This window comes from Triturus cristatus, chromosome 6 (genome assembly GCF_964204655.1).
Source record: "Triturus cristatus chromosome 6, aTriCri1.1, whole genome shotgun sequence".
Taxonomy (NCBI): domain Eukaryota; kingdom Metazoa; phylum Chordata; class Amphibia; order Caudata; family Salamandridae; genus Triturus; species Triturus cristatus.
The window spans coordinates 558805899-558829598 of NC_140589.1; the positions used below are offsets into that span (position 1 = coordinate 558805899).

A 23700-nucleotide genomic window follows, 5' to 3' on the forward strand; every position below is an offset into this window, starting at 1 on the left:
ATCATGAAGAAGAGGGCTTTGGGGAGGGTGGCAGGGCCATTTCTTTCCCCCCCACTTGATAATTTCGTGGTGTCTCCCCTGGGGGTGGTCCCCAAAAAACAACCCGGATCTTTCCGCCTCATACATCACTTATCTTACCCAGAAGGAAACTCAGTGAATCACTGGTTTGAGGAAGGAAAATGTTCCGTGTCGTACTGCTTCTTTGACATGGCGGTAGACATGGTCAGAAGAGCAGGGAGGGGTGCATGGCTGGCTAAGGCTGACATAGAGTCGTCCTTCTGCCTGCTCCCAGTGCACCCTGATAGTCACCATCTGCTGGGCTTTAAGTGGCAGAGCAAATTTTACTTTGATGAATGCATGCCGATGGGTTGCGAAGTTTCCTGCGCCTACTTTGAGGCGTTTAGCAGTTTCCTACAGTGGGCAGTCATTTGGTCATACAACACAAGGGGAGTCGCGCATTATCTGGATGATTTCCTCTTCATAGGGAAAACAGGGACCCAGGACTGCAGCGTAGCACTTCATCATTTTCAGGAATTGTCAGGGCGCCTAGGAGTTCCTCTGGCTCTGGGAAAAACCGAGGCTCCGGCACAGGTCCTCACTCTCCTGGGCATCGAGTTGGACACGGTCAAGGGCGTGTCCAGGCTCCCTGCCGAGAAGGTGCAGGCTTTGCAATCGGATATCCAGGCTCTCCTGGGCAAGGACAAAGCCCCCCTGGGTGTCATTCAGAGTCTGTTAGGGAAGCTAAACTTTGCATCCAGGGTAGTCCCGGCTGGCAGAGTGTTTGCAAGGAGACTGGCGAGGGCCACAGCCAATGTGTGAAAAAAGCATCACATGGTTAGACTAACGAAGGGTCTAAAGGAGGACCTCCTCATGTGGCATGAGTTTCTGCTGAGTTTAAAAAAAAAAAAAAAACTTTTTATTGATAACCACGACAGCGAGAATAACAAATACATTGACAATGCGAAGATTTCTACATTTACTATTACCTCCATTCCTCTGCCCCCTTCACCACGCAGCAGACCAACCTCCCTGCGATTCCATGTATAACGATCGCCCCCTGTGGCTCCTGTTTGTTGTACCATCCACTTAACCAGGAGTCCTCCTGTCTATCGGCCTCTCGGGACCCTTTTCTCAGTGTTATGCTGATCCTGTGCTGCCCCTCCCAGTATCCGTTGTCTCTCATACCTAAGTTCAATCGTTGGAGAGATACAGATGTTACCTCTATACTTATTCCATTTTCCCCATTTGTGATCCCATTTTCGTGGGCATCCCCTCTTTGAACACTGTTTTCTCTGCTAGCATGGCATGATCCATATCCTTGGCTCAATCCACCATTTTTGGTGATGTGCCTACCCCCCATCGCTGTGCAATGTTCCTCTTGGCTACACCCCAACCCCCTGAGGCCCAATCTTGCTCAATTTGCGTGAGGTCCGTCGCTACCCAGATGTTCAGCAGGCACAGCGTGGGTGTCGGGTGTATTGTCTTATCGCAAGCCCTAGCCATGTGCCTGGTGACATTGGCCCAGTATTCCTGTATGCGGGGGCATTCCCATAGGATGTGACAGAATGTGCCACTCAGTGCACCTTGCCGGAGGCATTGCGAGTCTGGTCGCCTATTGAGTCTGTGTAACAATATGGCGTCGAAATATACCCTGTGTAGGACTTTGAGCTGCACCAGCCGAAGACGCATAGGGATAGCCACTTCTCTGGGCGAGGACAATGCCTCCCTCCAGTCTTCGTCGGGTAAGACCCCGAGGTCGGCCTCCTAGGCCGCCCTAAGCCCAGTCATAGGGTCTCCTCTATTATTAATCAGCTTCTTGTACGTGAGTGATATGGCCTTGCGGTTCATAGGGTCCAACAAGAGCCTATCCTCCAGGGGAGAGGAGTCTGGAAGGGGTGCGTCTTTGGGCCGAGCCGATTCTATAGCATAGCTAATCTGTAGGTAGCGAAATCCCTCTGTTGGGGATGGCTGGTACTTGGCCTGAAGCTACGGGAAAGATGCCTTTCTCCCTTTTACCCACACGTCGCCCACTCTAGAGATTCCGATCAAATCCCATTTATCGAATCCTGCATAGGAACGGAGTCTCCCCAGTATGTCCGGTTCCCATAGTGGGGTTGCCTTCGTCAGGCGACCCCTCCATCCCATCTGATTCTGTACGACATGCCACACTTCCACCGCACGTGCCGTTTGGCCTGTCAGTCCCAACTTCTTGTGATTGGTATATAGGACTCTGTTATATCCCCCTTTCCCCAACAGCCAGTGATCCGTGCGGAAGCTCGGATCATCGTGTCTCCCAAACACCCAACTATTTATGGCCATCAGTTGCGAGGCCTGATAATACCGGCGCAGGTCCGGAAGACCTATTCCCCCATCGTACCATCCCATGGTTAGCTTAGCCATCGCAATACGTGGCGGCTTGTTATGTTATGTTATGTTATACAGGTTTTTGTATAGCGTGCGGCTACTCGAAAGAGTGTCCCGACGCTTTAACTAGCACGCTAATCGCAAAACACAACAGGGAAAATGAACAGAAACAGAAAAGAAGAGACCTGATAGGACCTGAAACTAAGAAGTGAAAAGCCAAGTTTTAAGCCCCTTCCTAAAGGCCAACAGGTTAGGGGTGCTGCGCAGGGCTTATTGTCCCATAGCAATTCACGTACCGCGGCCTCGATCTGCACAAAATAGGAGTTGGGAACCGGATTGGGCGTATTCTGTAGCGCGTATAGAAAACGGGGTAGAGCGAGCATCTTATATAGGGACGCCCTCCCCAACAATGTGAGAGGAAGGGTTTTCCAGTGTGCCACATCCACGCAAAATCGCCGTAATACTCCCAGGAGATTCCTCTCCAAGAACAACGCAACGTCGGTGGTGATGAATATCCCCAAGTAAAGGAACCCCTAACGGGACATCGGGATGGTGTAGCCTCTAGGACTTAGGGGAGGTTCACCCCAGAGGGAATACATCTGGGATTTAGACCAGTTTATTTGGTACCCTGAGTGTGCCTCAAAAATGTGGAAGATATGGAGTACCCGACGGAGCGACCGAGCGGGGGAAGCCAGATATGGCTAGATATCATCAGCATACAGCGATATACGGAACTCGTGCTCATCCGTCCACCTCAAACCTCTGATCTCGGGGTCCCCCCCCCCCGTATCCACACCGCCAATGGCTCAAGAACCATAGCAAAGAGTAGGGGCGACAGTGGGCAGCCCTGCCTGGTGCCCCGCCCGAGGGGGAAGGAGGAGGATCAATAGTTGTTCACCACGACGTGTGCCCTCGGTTGCGCATATAACAGCTGAATCCATCTCTTAAATTTGGGGCCGAATCCCATTCGGTCGAGGACAGCAAATAGATATTCCCATGCCACGGTGTCAAAATGCTATACTCGCATCAAGCGCCAGCAGTATGGCCTCTTCCTCAAGGGTATGTACACCCCCAATGACTCCGATGACCCGACGCAGATTACGCGCTGTATTCCGCCCAGGCATGAATCCAGACTGGTCCGGATGGATCAAGTCTGGCAAAAAAGGGAGCAGTCGGTTCGCCAATAGCTTGGCCAGAATCTTTGCCTCAATGGCTATTAGAGAGATAGGCCTATATGACTGGCACTCGTCCACCGGCTTACCAGGTTTGTGGATAACCACAAAAGCGGCCTCTCGGACATCTTCTGGCAGCAGGGCAAGCTCGCAGCTTTCATTATAGAGGCCGAGCAGGTGGGGTGCCAGCAATGAGGCCATCGGCTTAAGTAATTCCACCAGGATGCCGTTGGGGCCAGCCGCTTTCCCAGACCGGACGTCTAGTATGGCCTTATGGACCTCCTCCGTGGACAACTCAGCCTCTAGTGCCCTACCGTCCTGTTAGAACAGGCCCCTGACCTCGATAGTGGCCAGGAGATCAGCCGCCCAGGCCGCCTGGGAGTTTCTGCTGAGTTTTAATGGCAGAGTCATCTGGGGATCCCCCTGGGCTGGTAGCCCAGACATTTGCCTGTTCACAGATGCGTCAGGCAGGGAGGGGTTCGGCGTCATAATGGACTGCGAATTGTGCGCTAAAAAATGGCCCAATGCTTGGCGCAGGAAGAACATAACAGCTAAAATAACAGTACTAGAACTCTTTCCCATTGTCATCGCACTACATCTGTGGCCAGAGGCGTTGTCAGCCAGGAGGGTGGTATTCTGGTCTGATAACATGGCGGTGGTACAAGCCATCAATGGGCAGACAGCCAAATGCCCTCTGGTTCTGTGTCTGTTAAGGGAGCTGATCAGGGCCTGCATGCGCTGCAATGTAGAGTTTAGGGCACGCCACATTGAAGGGGTAAAGAATGTAGCGGCTGACGCTCTCTCTCGATTTCAGTGGCTCCGTTTCCGGGAGGCTCGGCCACGAGCGAGAGCGACGATGACCCCTTTCCCTGCGCAGATATGGAGACTTCTGAGATGGAACAGCAGCTAAGAGCAATGGGCGAATGTTCGCTAGCACCAGGGACCAGGAAAAATTACAGAAACCAGCTATCAACTTTTCATAACATTTCAATGACACTGGGCCAAGCCGCGCTTCCCCTAGAGCAACGGGTGCAGGGTTTCGTACTCTGGGCAAAAAGGCAGGGGAAGAATCACTCGTGGGTGCGGGGTCATTTGTCAGCTGTAACCCATGACGCCAAATTGAGAGGTGAACAAGATCCCACCAAGTCCTTCCTGATCTCAGCAGCTTTAAAAGGGTGGGCGAGAGAAGAAGTCAGAGTACCCGACACCATGGCCCCCATCGAGTTCCACACACTCCAGGCAATGCTAGACGTAGTAGAACAGGTCACTGTTTCACATTTTGAGGCTCGACTCTTCGCAGCAGCGTTTTGCCTCGCGTTCTTTGGGGCATTACGAACTAGCAAATTGGTGGCTAGGGCAAAAAACGACTATTCAGGAGACGCATTAGGCAGCCACGACGTATGTGTGTCAGGCTGGTGATCCACCTCAGGAGGTCTAAAACTGACCAAGCTGGGAAGGGGAGGGACATAGTGCTAATGCCACTGGGTGACCCCAGATACTGCCCCGTGGCGAGAGTCAAAGAGTACTTGGCTATCCACCCTAAGGTCCCAGGTTACTTTCTGATACATGTGGATCAAGTGCCTCTCTCTAAATTTCAAATGGATAAGGTGATGGGAGCTTGCCTCGGGCGTGCAGGACTTTCCTGGCCCGGCAGGAGGTTTTCAAGTCATTCATTTAGGATTGGGGCTGCAACGACAGCATTTAAGGCGGGCATGGGACAGGAAAGCATAAAGAAAGTGGGTCGCTGGGATTCCTGTTGCTTCAAACGCTACATTCGTCCTTGAGTGGGACAGCTACGGGCAGCGTGCCATGCGCTTCTCTCCCCCCCGCCACGACAAGGGGCTGTTGTAATGCGTGTGCAGTGGATTACAGTGACGGATTTTGCGTCCTGTATATATATGTGTGCAGTGAATATGAACAGCATAACATGTAATGCTTTTTCAAATACGAAAGTATTAAATAAGTGTGTGAAAATTGCATCCATTTATTTTGCCAGGATTCCAAGTGTGGGTGATCGGCCACTCGTTCATCGCCAGACTGGCCCAGTGGGCGGCGCGCAGGAAGTGGATGCAGGGTTTTCCTCATACTAACGTGGTCTGGTGGGGTTTCCCCGGCATGAGATGGTCCAGCCTGCTGAATAGGCTAGAACAGGGCCTGGCAGGGCGGGAAGGCTTTCCCAACATCTTGATAATACATCTGGGAGGCAACGATCTCACTTCCATGGGCAGGGGTGCTCTGTTACAGGCCATGAAGACTGACCTGGGGGAGATTAGCAAGCGCATGGGACAATGCGAGCTTTTTTGGTCTGAAATAGTGCCACGCTTGGCCTGGCACGGGGCTAAGTCCAACAAAGCCGTTGAACATTCACGCAAAAGGGTGAACAGTGCAATGCGCAAGTTCACAGACCAAAGAGGTCTTGGGTTTATCAGACATGAACGGATCCAAATGGAGGTGAGAAGCTATTTTGATGCCGATATGGTGCACTTGTCACAGGTTGGTATGGACCTGTTCCTCTTGGACATGCAAGAGACGCTGGAGGGAGCTGGGTGCAAGTAAATAAAGTGCTGTTGGTTGGTGGGGGGCTCGGTAGGCGACGGGGGCCGCCTCCAGAGCTGTGGAGGAGTTACAGGCTGGGTACAGAAAATACATCTGCAAGAGCACAATAGGGGTGCCAGAGCCAAACCCACAGGAGCCTCAGGAGAGGGTCCTGGAACAATGACGTCGGCGCCCCGCTAGTCACTAGGGCGTTTGTGGGCCTGAACAACCGGGGGCTTGCCTTGCTACGCTCCGCCCTGAAAGGGGCGTGAGTAATATGGGACCAATGTGTCACGTGATCCAGTAAGGGGATCACCCTGATATGGGTAGTGCTGGTTGGGGTTTTTTCCACAGTGCTTGGCTCATCAGGCGGGCAGGGCAGCATAGGTTAGTACGGCTGCCTGCCCTTGGATCGCCCGTAAGATAACCCACCGTATGTTGCATACTTTGTATGTAATAAACCTGCAGCAATATCTTTCTCCCAAACAAAAAATCGTGTGGTGTATTTATTCATGCATGCTTATTCTGCCGTGGTGTGGGTGGGGGTCTTGTGCCCATAATGGAACTATGCGGCTGCCCTCGGCCCCCGCAGGGGGCCACCTCAGAGGGCGGCCACCCTTAATTTCATTTGGGCTCCTCCCCCACCCACTTTCCTGCGGGACTCCAGGAGGAGTCCCCTTACAGGGCGCGCCAGACACGTCATGTCCGGCGCGCCGGGGGTCGTGGAGGGGTATTTAGGCCTCTCCCCTCCATGTTGGACCCTCTTTGCTGCCCTTTCATGCCGTTCCCCACCCTACCGCGTACCCGGCATGGGACAGGCAGGGGAATGGTGCAGGACGTTGTAATAATTTCTTTGTCGTTGCAGGAGGAGTTACAGGGCGATCTGGAAGCAGGCTGGGTACAGAAAATACCTCTGCAAGAGCACAATAGGGGTGCCAGAGCCAAACCCATAGGAGCCTCAGGAGAGGGTCCTGGAACAATGACGTCGGCGCCCGCTAGACACTAGGGCGGTTGTGGGCCTGAACAACCGGGGGCTTGCCTTCCTACGCTCCGCCCTGAAAGGGGCGTGAGTAATATGGGACCAATGTATCACGTGATCCAGTAAGGGGATCACCCCAATAAGGGTAGTGCTGGTTGGGGGTTTTCCCACAGTGCTTGGCTCATCAGGCGGGCAGGGCAGCATAGGTTAGTATGGCTGCCTACCCTTGGATCGCCCGTAAGATAACCCACCGTATGTTGCATACTTTGTATGTAATAAACCTGCAGCAATATTTTTCTCCCAAACAAAAAATCATGTGGTGTATTTATTCATGCATGCTTATTCTGCCGTGGTGTGGGTGGGGGTCTTGTGCCCATAATGGAACTATCAGCTGGCATGATGTCATGCCATAACATCTCCACTAGTGAGAAGTGAGCAGTGTGAGCAGGCGCACATCGATGTGCCTGCTGTTACTGCAGTCCGTAAAAAACAGACCACCTGTGCCAGGGCACAAAACAGAGCCCGATAGAGACCCGTTTCGAGGCCCCCTTTAATAAACTGCCGGTGCTATGCACCGGTGAGACCCGGCCCACTTAAAGCCCTGCTGAACAGTGAGTGACCCGGTTCTCATAAAGGTACCTTTATTGCCTTAAAGACAGCAGGCCCTCTCACAATGCCTGTAAAAGGCTGGGCTGCCGCAAAAACATGCACTGGCGGGCCTCTGAATCGGGTGTGTCCTCGAAGCACAGCCGGGTGGCGTGGGCTGGAGCTATTAAGTAAGGGTGACACAGAGGAGATGCCTGTGGTGCCAGTTGGCATGAATTTTCATCCTTCACGGTGCACCATTCGAACACTGGTTGGTGATGACAAGGGTTCATTCTTATTGAACATTTGCACAGCACAGATGAGAAAGCCTTGAAGCTTTCTTGTGCAAGCCTGATAAAGCAAACACACGGTTGGAAGGCAGTTCATCTAAAAATGCGAACAACGCCAAAAGTCATCTGTCCTCGTGCTGGTGTTTGTCTCTAGCGCAAACATTAGATGTGTCTTTGTAAAAATGGTGGTAATGCTTCCTAAGCATTAACCTAACAAAACATACCTATGTACTAGCGTTTATTGGACTGTTCATGTTTCATTAGATGTTAGTATTAAATCTAATATTTATGTTGTTTAATGTGCTGTACAGACAGTTCCACAAAAAAACGACATAACGATAAATTGGGATATATGTTTATCCCTGTAGCCCTGCCCTGTTTGTGTAGTTTACATGAAGATGATTGGGACGTGCCCACCGGATGTCTGCTTGTGAGTCCTATGTCGCCAGCACTGCAGGTGTGGCTGGTCTGATTCTGTCCTGTCGTAACTAGTTTACTGATGTTGTTTTTGATAATCAAGTTTATTGATATTTAGAAGAAACCACACATTTACATTGACAGTAAAATCAGGCACATTACCTCGATGATTATTAACAGTAAGGGTGATGACATAGACCCGTGTAGCAGGCTCCAGAATAGACTCTTTTGCAAGTTTATCGCAACACATGGGAGCACACACACCAATCAAGACATTAGATTGAACCATTTACCCCAGATCTTTTCGAATAGTTCAGGGCAACCCCGGGCCTCGAAGAGGGGTTCCTCTTGGGTCCCGCACCAGTCCACCCCCGTCTCCACTTCCGTACAGTAGGAGGCTTGGCCTGAGACCATAGTGCCACAATGTCCTGTTCACCACCGCCACTGCAGTCCCAAGAAAGCGCTTGTCGGCCCGAGAACCATCCAGGCCATCAAATACACCTAAAGTCAAACGTAATGGGTCATGGGGAACTACCCACCCCAAGGTCTGTGTAAGCTCCAGTTTCCACACCCGCCCAGAATGACGCAATGGCGGGGCACTGCCAGACTATATGGTAAAAGTCAGCTGGAGGGGGGTCGCATCGTGTGCAAGTCGAGGAGGGCCGCAGTCGAGCTCTGTACAAACGCGTTGGAGTTAGATATGCCATATGCAAGTAGTAGAGTTGAATTAGGCGCAGTTTGGAGGAGGCCGTCAAGCTCTTAGGAGCCATGAGAGCATCCCGCTAGTCTGCATCCTCCAAGGGGCCAAGCCAACCCTCCCAGCGGGCGCGCAGTGAGTCTAGGGTCGCGGGACCATTGTTCACCATGGAGCGGTAGATCCGTGACACCCCTCCTTTACCTAGGTTCCCCATCATTACTTGGGCCTCTAGGGGACTGAATTCAGGGACGGAGGTGGGAGACGTAATGTGCGCATTGAGGGCGTGCCGAAGCTGCAGGTATTTGTAAAACTGGGAGGCGTGGAGGGAGTAGCGCTGCTGCAAATCTGCGAAGGCCCTGATGTGGTCCCCAACCCAGACGTCTCCGAGAAGCGAGATCCCAATGCGGTCCCATTGACGAAACTCCCGGAGAGTTGAAGTCTCATGCAGCCAGGCACCATGCCACAGGGGTGTGTGTTGGGTAAGCTTCCAATTCAATTTCGTATGGCGCAGGGCAGTGCGCCAAGCCAATAGGACTGCCCTAGTGATAGGGGGAAGGACTTGTGGTATGGGGGCCCCGTACAGATAGGCTTGGAGCTGTGGAAAATCCATAGACCGGAGCTCAACCCGGAACGCCGGGTCAGGCCAGCCGCCGGCAAACCAGTCATGAACCACAATAAGTTTTGTGGCCAGGTAATAAAGGTGAAGATTGGTCACACCGATGCCACCATCATAAGGAGGTATCCGACAGTGAGCCAGGGCCATACGCGGCCTCCCCCCTCTCCACAAAAAACAAGTGAGCAGACCATCAATCTTGCGGAACCAGCTCCCCGGGAGATGAAAGGTTATGTTTTGAAGAATATATAGGAAGCGGGGGAGAACCATCATTTTAAAAAGCGCACTTCTGCCAAGGGGATTGAGTTGAAGGGATTGCCATCGCTTGAGGTCTGCCTTGGCCTTGGTAACTAGGGGCGTAAGGTTGAGGGCCCATTCAAGTTCTGGGAGTAAGGTTACCCAGGCTCCCAAGAATTTGAAGGACTGCCTAAGCAGGAGAATATTTCTTTGCCAGTCGAAGCAGGCTCGTGACGGGTGGAGGGGAACCAGGGTGGATTTTGCCGGGTTGAGATGCAGGCTGGAGACTCGCTCAAAGGCGGATAGGACTTCCAAGCACCGTGGGCCAGAGTCCTCGGGATCCGCTAAGAAAAGGAGGACGTCGTCCGCATAAAGGGCGACTTTGGCGACCTGATAGGGGTCCCAGGCCCATCCCCGGATGCTGGATTCATTGCGTACGAGAGAGGCCAGGGGCTTCATTGCTAGCACAAATAAAAGCGGCGAGAGTGGACAGCCCTGGCGGGTGCCCCTCTGGATGGGGAACGCCTCTGAGAGCACGCCATTAATTAGGACCCGTGCTTTAGGGCTAGAATACAGAACTCGAAAGAAATGCCTAAATGGAAGGCCAAATCCCATTGCTTCCAGCACATCTTCCAGGTAGCTCCAATTAACTGTATCAAAGGCCCTTTCAAAGTCAATAAAAAGTAGGGCCAAGTACGGGGTGAGCTGATGGCGATGTGCGAGGGCAAGGTGAAGACAGCGTATGCAATGCCGGGTACCACAGGCAGGCATGAAGCCACATTGGTCTGGATGGACCAAATCATGCAAGAGGGGGCGGAGGCATTGAGCCAAGGCAGTAGCAAAGATTTTCAGCTCAGTGTTGATGAGGGAAATGGGGCGGTAGTTGGCACAGGAGAGAGAGAGCGGTTGTGTCTTAGGAAGAACCACAATAGTGGCCACGTCGGTCTCTGTGTGGAAGGACCCCGTTTCCACCACATGTTGGAACAGATCGACCAGGTGAGGAACCAACAAGTCGTGATAGGTCGCATAGTATTCCTGGGGGTATCCGTCTGGCCCTGGCGTCCTGCCGGAGTGCAAAAGTGAAATGGCCCGTGTATCTCCTCCGGGGTAAGGGGGAGATCCAGAGTCTCCAAAACAGCCTGGGTAAGACGGGGTAGCTGAGTCATAGCCTCTGACATCAGGTCGGCCAGGAAGGCCTCGGGAGGCCGGACCGTATAAGTTGGGCATAATATCCTGCAAAGGCTTGGGCGAAGGTATGTGAGGGGAAATGATGAGTGCCGGCCGTGTCGCAGACCTCAGGGATTATGAGATTGGCTTTGGGATATGAGACCAGATTATGGAGTAGCTTCCCGTTTTTGTCACCCCAGCCGTATACATGTGCCACCGAGAAATGCCATAACATTTTAGCTGATTCTAGAGAGATCTGACAGATCTCCTCACGGAGCAATGCGAGCTGTCGGGCGGAGCGAGCGCTTTCCGCGGAGGCCTGGGCTGATTCCAGCTGCGCAGCTTGGCCCTCGAGCTGTAGCAGCCTCTAGCGACGCCCCGTATAGTAGCCTGGCGAGCCTCCCACAGGGAACCGATCCCTTGTTGATCAATAAGTAGTGCTTCAGCTCTTGCCCAAGGGTCTCAGCGAATTCCGCATCCTGCAGGAACCAAGCATTCATCCGCCAAATCGTGCGAACTCCATCGGGGGCACGTCCGAGACGGAGGGAGACAGGGGAGTGATCGGAGATACCTCGGGGAAGGATAGTAACCCCAGACACCAACTGACAATCGGTGGCTGGCAACAGGAGCAAGTCAATACGGGAGTGGGTACAGTGGTCCGCCGAGGTGTGTGTGTGTACTGCTCTCGGCGGGGGTTCCATACCCTCCAGGCATCGCAGAGACCCAGGGCAGAGGACCAATCAGAAAGGCGCTTAGCAGAGGCAATGCGGGACACAGAGAGAACACCTGTTGTGTCGCGAGAAGGCTGCATAACAGCATTGAAGTCGCCCCCAATGACTGTCAGACCCTGAGGGAAAGTCGAGATTTATAGTGTGAGGCGTCGGAGAGCAGAGGGCATTGTGGTGGGGGGGATGTATGCACAAAGGAGGTTAAGAAGATGATCCTCGATCCTACCAGTTAAGGCCACGTATCGCCCCTGTGTGTCAGTCTCCACCTGTATCAAATTAAAGGAGAGACCTCTACGAATCAATATGGCCACTTCCCGGGAGCCCCGTGTGAAACCAGAATGCCAGACCCTATCAAACCCATATCGGGTGAGGAAGGTGCATGTAGTTCCCAGGAGGTGCGTTTACTGTAGGAAGAGAATATCGGGTGCTTGGCGTTGGCAACTGCGAAGAACTGCGGTTCGTTTTATACGGTCTGGTAAGAATGTGGGGAGGTCTATTAAGAGTTAACATTGTATGACTGGGTGGTGTGTGTGTGGACCAGCGCGAAGGGACGCGGGTCCCAACGAAGGTGACATCTCATAACCTGGGTGTAGGGATAGGGCTTGTGTATTATGATAGGTCTCTTGTCATTGGCAGTGGCGTATGTGCGCAGTGAGCTGTCGTGAAAAAGGAAAAACAGTGGCCCGAACGAGGCCAAAAACAATAAACAATCAGGAGACAACGGTCCTCCCACCCACCCTGCCCCCCAACACCCCCCACCCTACACTTCTGAAATTGAAGCATCTGTCGCCCTGAAAAGGAAATTCAACAAAAACAATGATACAAACAAATCTGAGTGCTAAGCTAAAACGATTAGCAGAGCATGGTTGTGGCGGAGATGGACCCCTCCATGTAGACGGATATGCTATTGTTAACAGCTGCAAGAGAATTTAAGAAACCATTTATGGTCCCAAATCCGCTGGGCTTCAGGGGTCAGACTCTGTCATCCTCCCCGGATCCCTGAAGTGCTGGACTCCTAGACAAGTCAGAGTCAGATATGGCAGGACGCAGTGTCTCGGAGGGGTCTGGGACCTGGCTCAGATCAATCAAGGAATCGGTCAGGCTGTGAGTCCCAGAGACCAGAGGCAATTCAGAGGTAATGAGCAATTGAGACCCTGCTCCCGGTGATCGTGAGGCACAGCTGCGCCGGTCACCCTTCTTGCAGGACCGAGTGTGGCACCGCTGCGGCTTGGGAAGGGGTGGTTGAGGTTGCGTAGGCTCCCGTCGAGCGGGGGGGAGGCGGGACGAGTCCGGAGGGGGCGCTCCTCCATGAGCCAAGTCCAGGCCACTTAGGAGGTATAAGAAAAAGTGTCTTGTCCTGGAAAATGACTCTAAGCCGGGCCGGAAAGAGGAGACCATAGCAGAGACCCAGATTACGGAGCTTCTGTTTGATGTCGTCATAAGTTCGTCGTTGGGCCCGCACCTCTCTGGTATAGTCCAGGAAAAGCATAATCATGCTGTTTTGGTAAGTCACTGGACCCTGTGTCCTAGCCGCCCTAAGGATAGCGTCTTTGTCCCGAAAGTTGAGGACCCTCATGATGATGGGCCGGGGTGGAGCCCCAGGCGGAGGCCGGGGAGCCAGGGAGCAATGGGGCACTCAACTGCGAACCATGGAGAGAGGGCCTCTTTAGGTATCCAGGATCTCACCCAGGTCTCCACGAATGTGTCCGCTCGGCCCTGTTCAGCCACCTCAGGAAATCCTATGAGGCGTAGGTTATTCCGTCTTGACCTGTTTTCGGCGTCTTCGGCCCGTAGGTGAAATTCTGAGGTCTGAGTCTGGAGCTGGGCCACCTGGGTCTTTAGTTGGCCTATGTCATCCTCAGCTGTAGAGATGCGCGATTCAGCCTCCAAGATCCGGGCTGTGGCATTGTGCAGGTCCTGACGAATAAGGGCCATGTCCACCCTCACCTCGCCAATCTTATTCTCCATCGAAGCCTGCGAGGCGCCAATTGCTTGGAGGATAGTGGAAACGTCTCCCCCAGCGGGGGTAGGGGTATTCGACGCCCCCCCTCCGGGGTCCCATTCGTTGGTGGTGTATTGGTCCATTTTGGTCTGGGTCTGTGGAGCAGATGTCTTCGGGGCATGGTCCCTGCTCATCGTGACCGTGGATATAGGCCCCTGTTGCCAATCGGGCGGGGGAGGCAGTCAGCAATCATAGAGAGGGAGGGAGCCGACACCCAGGCAGTCAATACACGGGCCCGGGCGTCAAGGCCAATCCTCCCAGGTCCCCTTGAGCTCTAGAGGTCATTCAGCACGTATCCGGGGACCTCTCTCTCGCCTCTGCCCAATGTGACGGTCGATGGTAAGAAGGCACTGCCCCCCATCTCAAGATGGGTGGCAGTGGATTGATGGGGGGATGGCCCGGGGAATCGGTCCGCTGCTCCTCAGCGCAATCAGCCGGGAGCTATTCCGGCCACCGCAAGCCTGCAGCTTGCAGGGGTCCGGCGCCGCTCGGTGGACGCGGCTGAGGCGGACAATGGGCTCCAAGCACCGGGTGCGAGCAGGGACAAGGTCCAAGTTGGTGGATAGTGAGAAGGGAGGCCGATACCAGGGGCCCCGCGCCGCCCGACAATGACGGCCGCGATCGGTCCCCCAGCTGGGGAAACTCTCCGACCAGTGTAGGATGCCAAAGAAAGGAAAAGGAGGGCTCAGCTCCGCTGGGATCTCGACATCGTCAGGGGGCCGGCACAGTGCAGGGACGGCCAGGCAGGTCCACCCCGTGTGCACAGGTCAACATTCGCAGGAAGGCACCCCAGATATGATGCATGGCGCAGAGGGGAGGAGGGGCAAGTCAGTGAGGGAGGGAGAGGGGGGGTGGGGGCGATCGCCCCTCCGCACCGCCATCCGACACGGTAACCGATCCCCAATTTCAACCCCACTCACCGGTAGTCTGTAGATGGGAGACCACGGGGGAGTTCCTGTTGCCCATATAAGCCAGTGACTCTTGGAAGCCGGGGTGAGGCCGCAGCACCGTCACAGTTCATGGAGAACAGGAACGCCCAGACAGGGCCGGGCCCGGCATCGGTACAGCAGTGGGGGTGCGCCAGCGAGTTGCCAGGAAGAAGGGGCCCCCGGTGATCAGAGGGCCGCACCAATGGCCAAGTCCAGCGCCTCAACCCTATGTCTGGCGGGAGGCAGTGTTTGGAGGGCCGGGACACTGCGGCTGGCAGGCCAGGACGACCCCCCCCACCTCCAGCCCCAGGGGGTGGGGCGGCTGGACACAGGATGAAGGACACTGGTTTAGCGAGGGGGAGAGGGGGCCAAACCTCCCGCGCCGCTACCCGACAACGGTAGCCGAGCTCAACAAGTCCCCACTCACCGGGCCAGTGCTTTCAAGGAGATCCGGGGCCGAGCCTCTTCGGGGACACCAGGCGGGCGCAGGAGCCAGGAGGAAGTCACCAGTGCGGCTGGGCCGCGCCCGCCTCCCATCTCCCTCTGGCTCCGTCAGCACGGGAGGCGAGCCCCCAACCGTGGCCTCAGGCGCCTTTCCGCCGCAGACGGACGCCCGCATGGAGGTGCAGCCTCAAGGTGAGTCTCAGGCGGGGGGAGCAAGTGGACCTCGGCCAGGCACATCCGCCACCCCACAGCAACAGGAGGAGGCAGGCAGCGGAACGTCAGGGCAGAGGATTCAGGCCCAGAGACGGTACACAGAGGAGGCTGCTATTGTGGGATCTCGAGACCTCAGGAGGAAGGGGATCAAACTTAGGCGGCGGAGGCTCCAATCCACCAGCAATAGGGATTGGAGCAGAGCTGGTGGGGTAGGGAACCTCCGCAGGTAGATGAGAGGATCCGATGGCAGCTGCAAACGGGCGGTTAAGAGGCGGATGATGGTGGGGGTGTGGAACACTCGTAGAGTGCGACCGCCATCTTGACGCCTCAGGCCATGCCCCCACTAGTTTACTGATGGTTTTGCAGATCTGGAGAAGGCGCTTTCCATGGTAATAATGCACGGCACAGCTCGCAAACAATGCAAGAGGGTCTGGGTGTATGGGGGAAGTGCGGCAGCAGGATTGCACCTAGAGGCGATTTGCACATGTGTCTCCTAAAAATGCTAATCAAACCATCAGAGAACAAAGTCATCATAATGTAAGTTACACAACGTAGAAGAAGAAAGTGATCACGCGCTGTATCACAAGATAGAACAACATAATAAACGTAATGTCCCATGTGTGACGGAACACAGTGGCACACAATGTCAGTTAAACGTAAATAAATAATAATAATTCAACTGATAATATAATACATGGAACTTCAAACACATACCAGAATAAAATAAAAGGTCATTTTACTTTGTAAAAATTATAAAACAACTGACAACAAGAGGGCCGATTCACAAAGGTAATTTATGACTTTTGGTATTCACAGAGGTCATTTACGAGCCATATCTTTACGTCTGCAGTCAGGCCAGAATCTTCGCACCCGAGCCGTACTCTCCGCACCCGGGCCATACTTTCCGGCTTGGGCCAAATGATGTGTAATCAATGGGTTGGAAAGCACTTTTTACAAAAAGGAATATTAGAAACGTGTGATAAATGGTAGAGGAGGTCATGAAAAGCAGTTTGGACAGGGAAAAGGGTGGGGCCAGACACTACTTCATAACCCAGAAAAGTTAGTTACTTTGCATCATGGGACATGCAGTGTACAATTTGCGCTCACTTCATTTTTGACTGTAGTGTCAGCACTACATTCAATACTAGGAGCGCTCCCCTTAGTGTTGACTGTGGTGTTGACTCTACAGTTAACACTGAGGGGAGCGCAAATTGTACACTGCATGTCCCATGTATCAAAGAAGCAAACTTTTCTGGGATATAATGTAGTGTCAGCCCACACCCTTTTCCCTGCCCAAACTGATTTTCAAGACCTTCTCTACCATTTATCACATGTTCCTAATGTCTCCTTTTGTAAAAATGGCAGTCTGGCCCACTGATTACACTTCATCTGGCCTGATCCGCAGAGTAAGGCCCGAGCAAGAGAGTACGGCCCGGGAGTGGAGAGTACAGGAACAGGTGCGTAGATTCTGTCTGACTGCGAACGTAAAGATACGACTCGTAAATGATCTCTCTGAATACCAAAAGTCGTAAAGTTAGACTTTTGTCTCAGATTACTAGGCTGTAAAACAAGAATGGGCCATTCAAAGTAAAAGCTAACCTGAAGTCTCCTCCCCTGTTAAAGCTACAGCTGTGCTCACACTATTCATGGAATCAAGATCGATACAGAAGCGCCAGCGAGTGCTAGTGTAAGGGTTAGAGTGACCGACCTGGAAGCTGGGGAACAGAATTCGAGTCTCGGTGGGAGGCACAGCATCCAGTGTTTCTATGCAAATCATGTCATCTTTCCGTGCCTGTAAAGTGCTCCGATACCTTTGTTGGGGTTCGCCCTATGTGTAAAATAGCACATCAATTAAGAAAAGAAGTTCTACCACAGTGCATGAAAACAGTACTTGGATCATGGGACACTGATAGAGAAACACACGAGAGGAACAACAGTAAATAGTATGCTACAGCCAAGAGAAACTGAGGAATATTAAGTGGCATGCACATCAACCAATGAAAAGCAAGGGCGGAATGTAAGCCCCTTTTAAGATTTACATTAAATACAACAGATTTCAAAAACACAGCGCAAGTGCTGTGCAGGCAAAAACTAGAAACGAGGGGCAACAAGCAGAAAACAAGGGAAAAACATTTAAAAAAACATGCAAAAAGGGTGAGGGGAAGCAATCTAAGCAAGAATGAGGGGCACCGCAGCAGGAAGAGCGGTACGGGGGAATCTGGGTCAGGGTCCTACTTAATGGGGTCGTGCTGTGCCCTACATTAAGTAAGTCCTGGGAGGAAGGAGGCATGCTGGGAAGGCGGTGGGCGGGGCTAGGTAGAGGCAGAAAATGGGCAAGGAGCAACAAGCAGGGGGAAAAGCAAAAACGAGAGAAAACGAGCAGAAAAGCTAGGGGAGACACGTGAAAATAAACAGAGACAAGGGGAGACAAGTGAAGAAATATGCAGAAAAACAAGTGAGGACAAGTGAAGAAACAAGTTGAGAAGGCAAGTGAAAACAAGTGGAGAATAAGCAGAGAAACAAGGGGAGACAAGTGAAGAAACGAAGAAATACGAGGGCAGACAAGTGTAAATAGTGAAAAATAAGCAGAAAAACGAGGGGAGACAAGCAGAAAGAAGAGGTGCAACAAGCAGAAAAATAAGGAGCAACAAGCAGAAAAATGAGGGAAAAACAAATAAGAACACGCAGAAAGGGAGTGGGGAAGCCATGGAAAAAAGTAATCAGGCAATCTAAACTGGAGCGAGTGTGTTGCAGCAGCACGGCGGAGCTGGGCCAGGGACTGTGTGATTAGGTTTCTGCACCCAGACAAATCCAATAGTTGCTCCACGACTGCACATTCGGGGGCCCCTCTGGAAAACAGTCCTAATTTCCTGGTCTGTATATGCTATTCTGGCATACTGTAAAAATTGCCCCAGTCCCAGCACAAACTGCTCCAGTGTCTGCAAGAAGGATATAAAGCAACTGTTGGCAAACAAATCCCCCACTGTGTCATAGGCTCCCTCCTGCCATCGAAGGAAGGACATATTGTTCAATATATTTCGCCCATGTTACTTTACAATCACACAGCCATCATTAGTATTCCTTTAGTACTTCGTGTAATTCTAAAGGTCAGATATCTAGTGTTTGTTCCTTCAGCCTGATCCTCCATTTTCTTAGGTTTGACTTAGGTTTATCTATTTCCACTGTCAGAGTCTATTGGACTATCATTCATGCCTTTAGTGTACCTTTTGGGGTGGAGGATTATTTGGCTTTCAGATTACTTAAGCGATTTTCTTGGTTATAGATTCTTGTAAGTCTCCTTCTCCTACTTGGGACCTTCTTTAAGTTCTAGATGTTTCAAAGAGAGCCCTCTTTGAACCTCTAAGTTCCTGCCCTCTACAGTTTCTATCCTTGAAGGTTTTGTTCCTTGTAGCAATGACTTCTGTAGGTAGGTTGAGCGATCAGGGTTGTCTATTCGAGTTATTTCAAACGTTATCAAAATAGTTCTCACCAATGTTCCAGGGTTTGTTCATAGAATCAATACATTTTTCAATATTCTCGAGAAACCACTTTACCAAATGTGTTTCCTAATCCATTTTGCCTGGAGAAGTTTTGGTCACACACTTGATATTCATTGAGTACTTTCCATCTATCTAAACCATAGCCCCAATTTCATATCATGCGAATTACTGATTTTTGGTCCATCCAGATATAAGCTTACACCATCTCTAGCCACTGTCCCATGATGGTTAAGATCCTCCATTTCTAGAGCTTACAGTCTGGCTGATGTTCCTCATTCAACATATGCGGTGGGGATGTATACAGGAGGGCGGATTTGGTTATTAGGCAGCAGCTATGGGTGCATCACAGCATTATCTCTTTGCTGCCATGAACTTGTCATCTCCCTCCAAATTCATTTTTCATTACCATCTAGCTTTGTGTTCTGCGAGAAGTAATTTTGCTCAATCCGGAGGGTGTTAGTAAACATGTGTTGAGCTTCTTCTGCTTCCAAACCTTTGCATTAAAAGCGTTCTATATGCTGATCTCTGTAGCCTGGTATTCTTTGTCAGGACTTAAGTATACTTGATCATATCCTTACATTTGTACAACTGGGACTATGAAGTGGCAAGGGAGGTGAGGCTTCAATTACTTAAAGGTAATTTCATCACCTCAATTTTATCTTCTGCAACCCAGTCTTTACATCCACTTTCCCACATTTGGTTGGCCTTATGCATGTCTTAAAGAGTGGATACCCTATTCAGGATTTTGGCATAGCGGGGTGCTGGTTTATGGAGGATCAAAGAGACAGAGTCCCCTTCGAGGATCCAGTTGTTCCTTTTTATTATTCAGGTGGGGGCTGTGCCCATCAGGGAGCTGCATACATTTAGGAAGGACTTGGATGAAGAAGCGGGAATTGGAGTAATAATGCCACCAATAATTCACAGAAGCATTGCCGCCATTATTTTTTAAAGTTTTAATTCAATTATTCAATTTTATGACCTTAATTGAAGTTCTGCTGGCTGAAAAACTATTAACAAATTAATTGCTTCAAGGCTTTGCACACACAAACCTTTAGTAAAAGGATCTTTTCAATAAGGTTAGCAAAAGCATGATTCAGTGCAACACAAGTCCATCATTAGTAAAGGACATACCTCTTGCTTTTGTAATTCTTTTGCAGTGGCAGTAGTACTACATGGAGCTGAAGAAGCGAGCTGTACTGGTAAGACCTCTTCATTAGTTTGTATACCTTTTGCAGATGTTAGGACAGGAGCTGCAATTATAATTTAAAAAGCAGATTAAATTCAGGTTGGCAGTGCCAGTTTTTGTATTACCTATATTTAGTTATTGGATCTTTTAAAAAATGTGTTTTATAATGATAAAGGAACACACAACAAAATATTTCATTGATTGCACGAAGTCAAAAATCTATTTAGATTATTTCAGTTTAATCATAGGTATTAGTTAACAGCACTGTTAACATCATCACAAACTGCCTCTATTGCATGGGTGGAAGAACACCATAGAGAACGTGTAAAAATCATTTTATAACAATTATCATATTATATTTAGCCATTCATGAATGAAGGATACCGTGCAAAAGTCTCGATGTTATGTGCAAGTTGATGCATGTGTGCAAATGTGGAGACATGCTGCGTTTCCTTAAAGAGCTTTAAGCACGAAGCCTGTGCTGCAGACACATTGCCTGTGATGTTGAAAACACACACGGGGGCATATTCTCAAGGAGCTATCGCCGATTTATCGGCACTTTAGCGCAGCCAAAGTCGCGATAAATGTACCGCCCCATTCACAAGCGGGTGCAAACAGCCGATACCACCAGTTTTCCGGCGATAGCATCCACAAAAAACATCACCACGGATGACCCCGGCAACTATCGCTAATGAGATGCAGAGTAGGTGTTCCCGAGCAAAAAGCCGTGACAACACCACACCTTAACATTCTCAAAGACCAGCCAGATCGGCGATAAGAAAACAAAACATGCGCTAAGGCACGTTAGCAGCAGGAAATTAACACCTGCTCTGACTTGGTGCAAAGTCGGACTACAACCTGCACCAGAAAAGGAGCCACATCTGAACAACAGATGCCATGGAGCCAACGATCATGCAGCTCGGACACCCAAGAGGGCCACAACACCCATCGCCAACCACACCTATACCACCCTCCAACCCCCCGGGGCCCCACCACGGGCACCCCCTAGCTCTCCCGGGCCAAGAGATTGCACATCAACGTCACGAAATCATGAACAAAATCATTCGCCTGATGCCGCAGAATCACAACAACTAACAGTCATTTGAGTACAGAAAAAGCAGAATCAATCATTCACCATTGAGAGTCCAAACAAAATATCACAATCAAATTTCTCACCAAACAACTATTTGTAAAAGTCATGGCGGGTCATCCCTGGACAATCTGTAAGTGACAGCCTGTACGACAATATCCCAGATAAGGTGTGTCAGGCATTCATCAAAGGACAGAGAGAGAGAAAGAGAGCGAGAGAGGGACTCACCAAGGAGTGCAAGGACAATCGGGCCAGTGGCACATACATGCCAACTGTTGCGTGTGTCTCAAAATCTAAGGCCTGGCAACAATTTTACCGCGAAGGCCACATCACATTTCAGAAATGCAAGCAGTAGTCAGACTAAAATTAGGCATGAAAGCTCCTTTGTCTCAATACACAAGGCGGAAGGACATCTGAACCTCCGACCTTGGTCTCCAATGGGCCCGGCACCCCCTGAGTGAGATACCATACCAGACTCTGGCGACTCCCACACCACAAACTGCGCTAATGGAAGAGCAACGTATCCACACCCCCACACACTTGTCCCTGCTCGAGCTACACCTGCATGGCATGCCCCCAACACATCGGTAAAAAAGACAACCCATATGTCCAAACGTTGAACACACATACGACTCATTGCTCCGAGCTGTGGCATATCGTCCACAGAACTGCCGCCGGTCTGAGGAGTGCCGGTGGTACGAGACCAACAAACGAAATGGCAGGCAATCCCGGGCACATAAACAACCCCAGTCACGTGGAACTGTACCGTGCACAAATACTGCATCTGTTTGGAGCTTTGCCAATGGCAGTTTTGCGAATCAATTACCATCTGAGTTTCCAGCTGGTGTAAGTCACATGCGTCCAGCCATGGTTCAATTGTCGATCATGCACATTTGAGTGGCCCATGGAGGTCTACCTAACCAACACAACGGTAGCTGAACTTGATTATGACTTGTGTGTGCGCCCCCTGTTGGCCCACGAACAGGAGTGTAACTGGGATACCCGGGCATGGGATGCCTTGATAAGTGGTGGATGTGCCGGCAGTGGTGGATGGGAGATTGCACAAGTCATTGTATGCAGTGACCACATCGAGGCGCTCCCCTATTGGGCTGTGTTGCGGATTGGTGAAACTGCGTGGTCGGAGCACATCTGTCCGGACCAGGTAATGGATTGGCTCTCATGGTGTTCCTTGAATTCGAGAACGACATACTTCTGGAACTGATTGCCTATGAAGCAGCGCTCGCATTCATGGACGAGTAACTACCTTCCTGCAGCCACAACTGATTGACGCCCAGAGCACAGGTCCCAACACCGTGTTGCATCGTGGAGGAGTGGTCCCATGAGCCAGAACAACAGTGGACATGTCTGCATTCGCTCGGAATCAGAATGCATGTGCATTTCCCTACGCGTGTTGGCACACACCTTGAAGAGTTGCGTTAAGCTACTTTTGCGGCAGTTATCACATGTTCTTGAGAATATCCCCCAAGATGTATTGCTGTAGTTTCCCTTTCACTAGTTGGTCAGCCAGGTTCAGGTACATTTTCTGAAGTGAGAGGGCACCTGGAGATAATATGATTATATACATCACTGATATGGAGGGAAGCCTGTGCTAGAAGTTGTGAAACCATAGACCAGTTTCATGGGCCAAGATAAAAGAGCATCCTAAAGCCATAAACGGATATCAAATATTTGGTTCAAACAATTATACACCCACATCACCAGAGTTTGGAGCAAACTACAATGGTCATGTCATGTCAAAGTCTACACATTGAATCAATGAGAATGAATGTCAACGTATTAGAGCAAGCAAGATACAGCACATTGTTGCTTGGCCCAAACTGTATATCCTACTGCCGCTGATTGTGAAAACCATCACCGGGTCTCCGGTCATGTTTTGAAGAGATGTTTAAATGTATTTATTATTTTAATCGCAACTGTTAAGGGATATCACATATACTTTTACCTTTTATCTTTAGTTTTGTTATTCAATGAATTATTGCTGATATCAAATTAATTGCATTATAGCTAAATTAATTTGGGTGTGTTTGCTGTTTCCATATGGTTGATCTCACTTGCCCACATTCAAGAGAACGTTTGACTAGGTGTTTACAACTGAGCATCCCTGTCTAAGAGAAGACAGTAAATATAACTGACATCATCAGGTTTTGCTGCTAGCAAGGGTGTGATGAAGCACAAGCCTGAAAGTCAGAGATGGTCTAATTAACTATGGTATGCGGTGAGGGGGTAGAAAGGCATTTATTGTTTCTTTATTTTCTGTTTTCTTTTTTTACTGCTAATAAGAGCGTTGAAGAAAAGGCGCAAGTTAGACAGTAAGCTAAAGTGTTAAGCAGCTCAAGTTATACAATTGTCCGGCAGGCCTTTGGATGTAGGCATGAGTATTTCTATATATAATTGTAATCATATAGGATTTACTACCCTTGACTAGGCGCTGAAGCACTTCTCGGCAAGGAGCTCTCTACTCCAGAACCCAAAGGTGGATTAGGGTTGGATTGGTAGAGGGAAATATAAATTGTTATTGGGAGTGGTAGACA

At 50.8% G+C, this 23700-nt stretch overlaps 1 protein-coding gene across 1 annotated transcript in view; it reads right to left on the minus strand.

Annotated features, from left to right (window-relative positions):
• The window catches only part of LOC146817393 (uncharacterized), a 1110110-nt gene that overhangs the window by 229427 nt on the left and 856983 nt on the right, over window positions 1-23700 (minus strand). The window contains exon 8 of the mRNA XM_085609207.1: window positions 20004-20122. Coding sequence (XP_085465333.1) covers window positions 20004-20122 — 119 coding nt within the window. The remainder of the gene's footprint in view (window positions 1-20003; window positions 20123-23700) is intronic.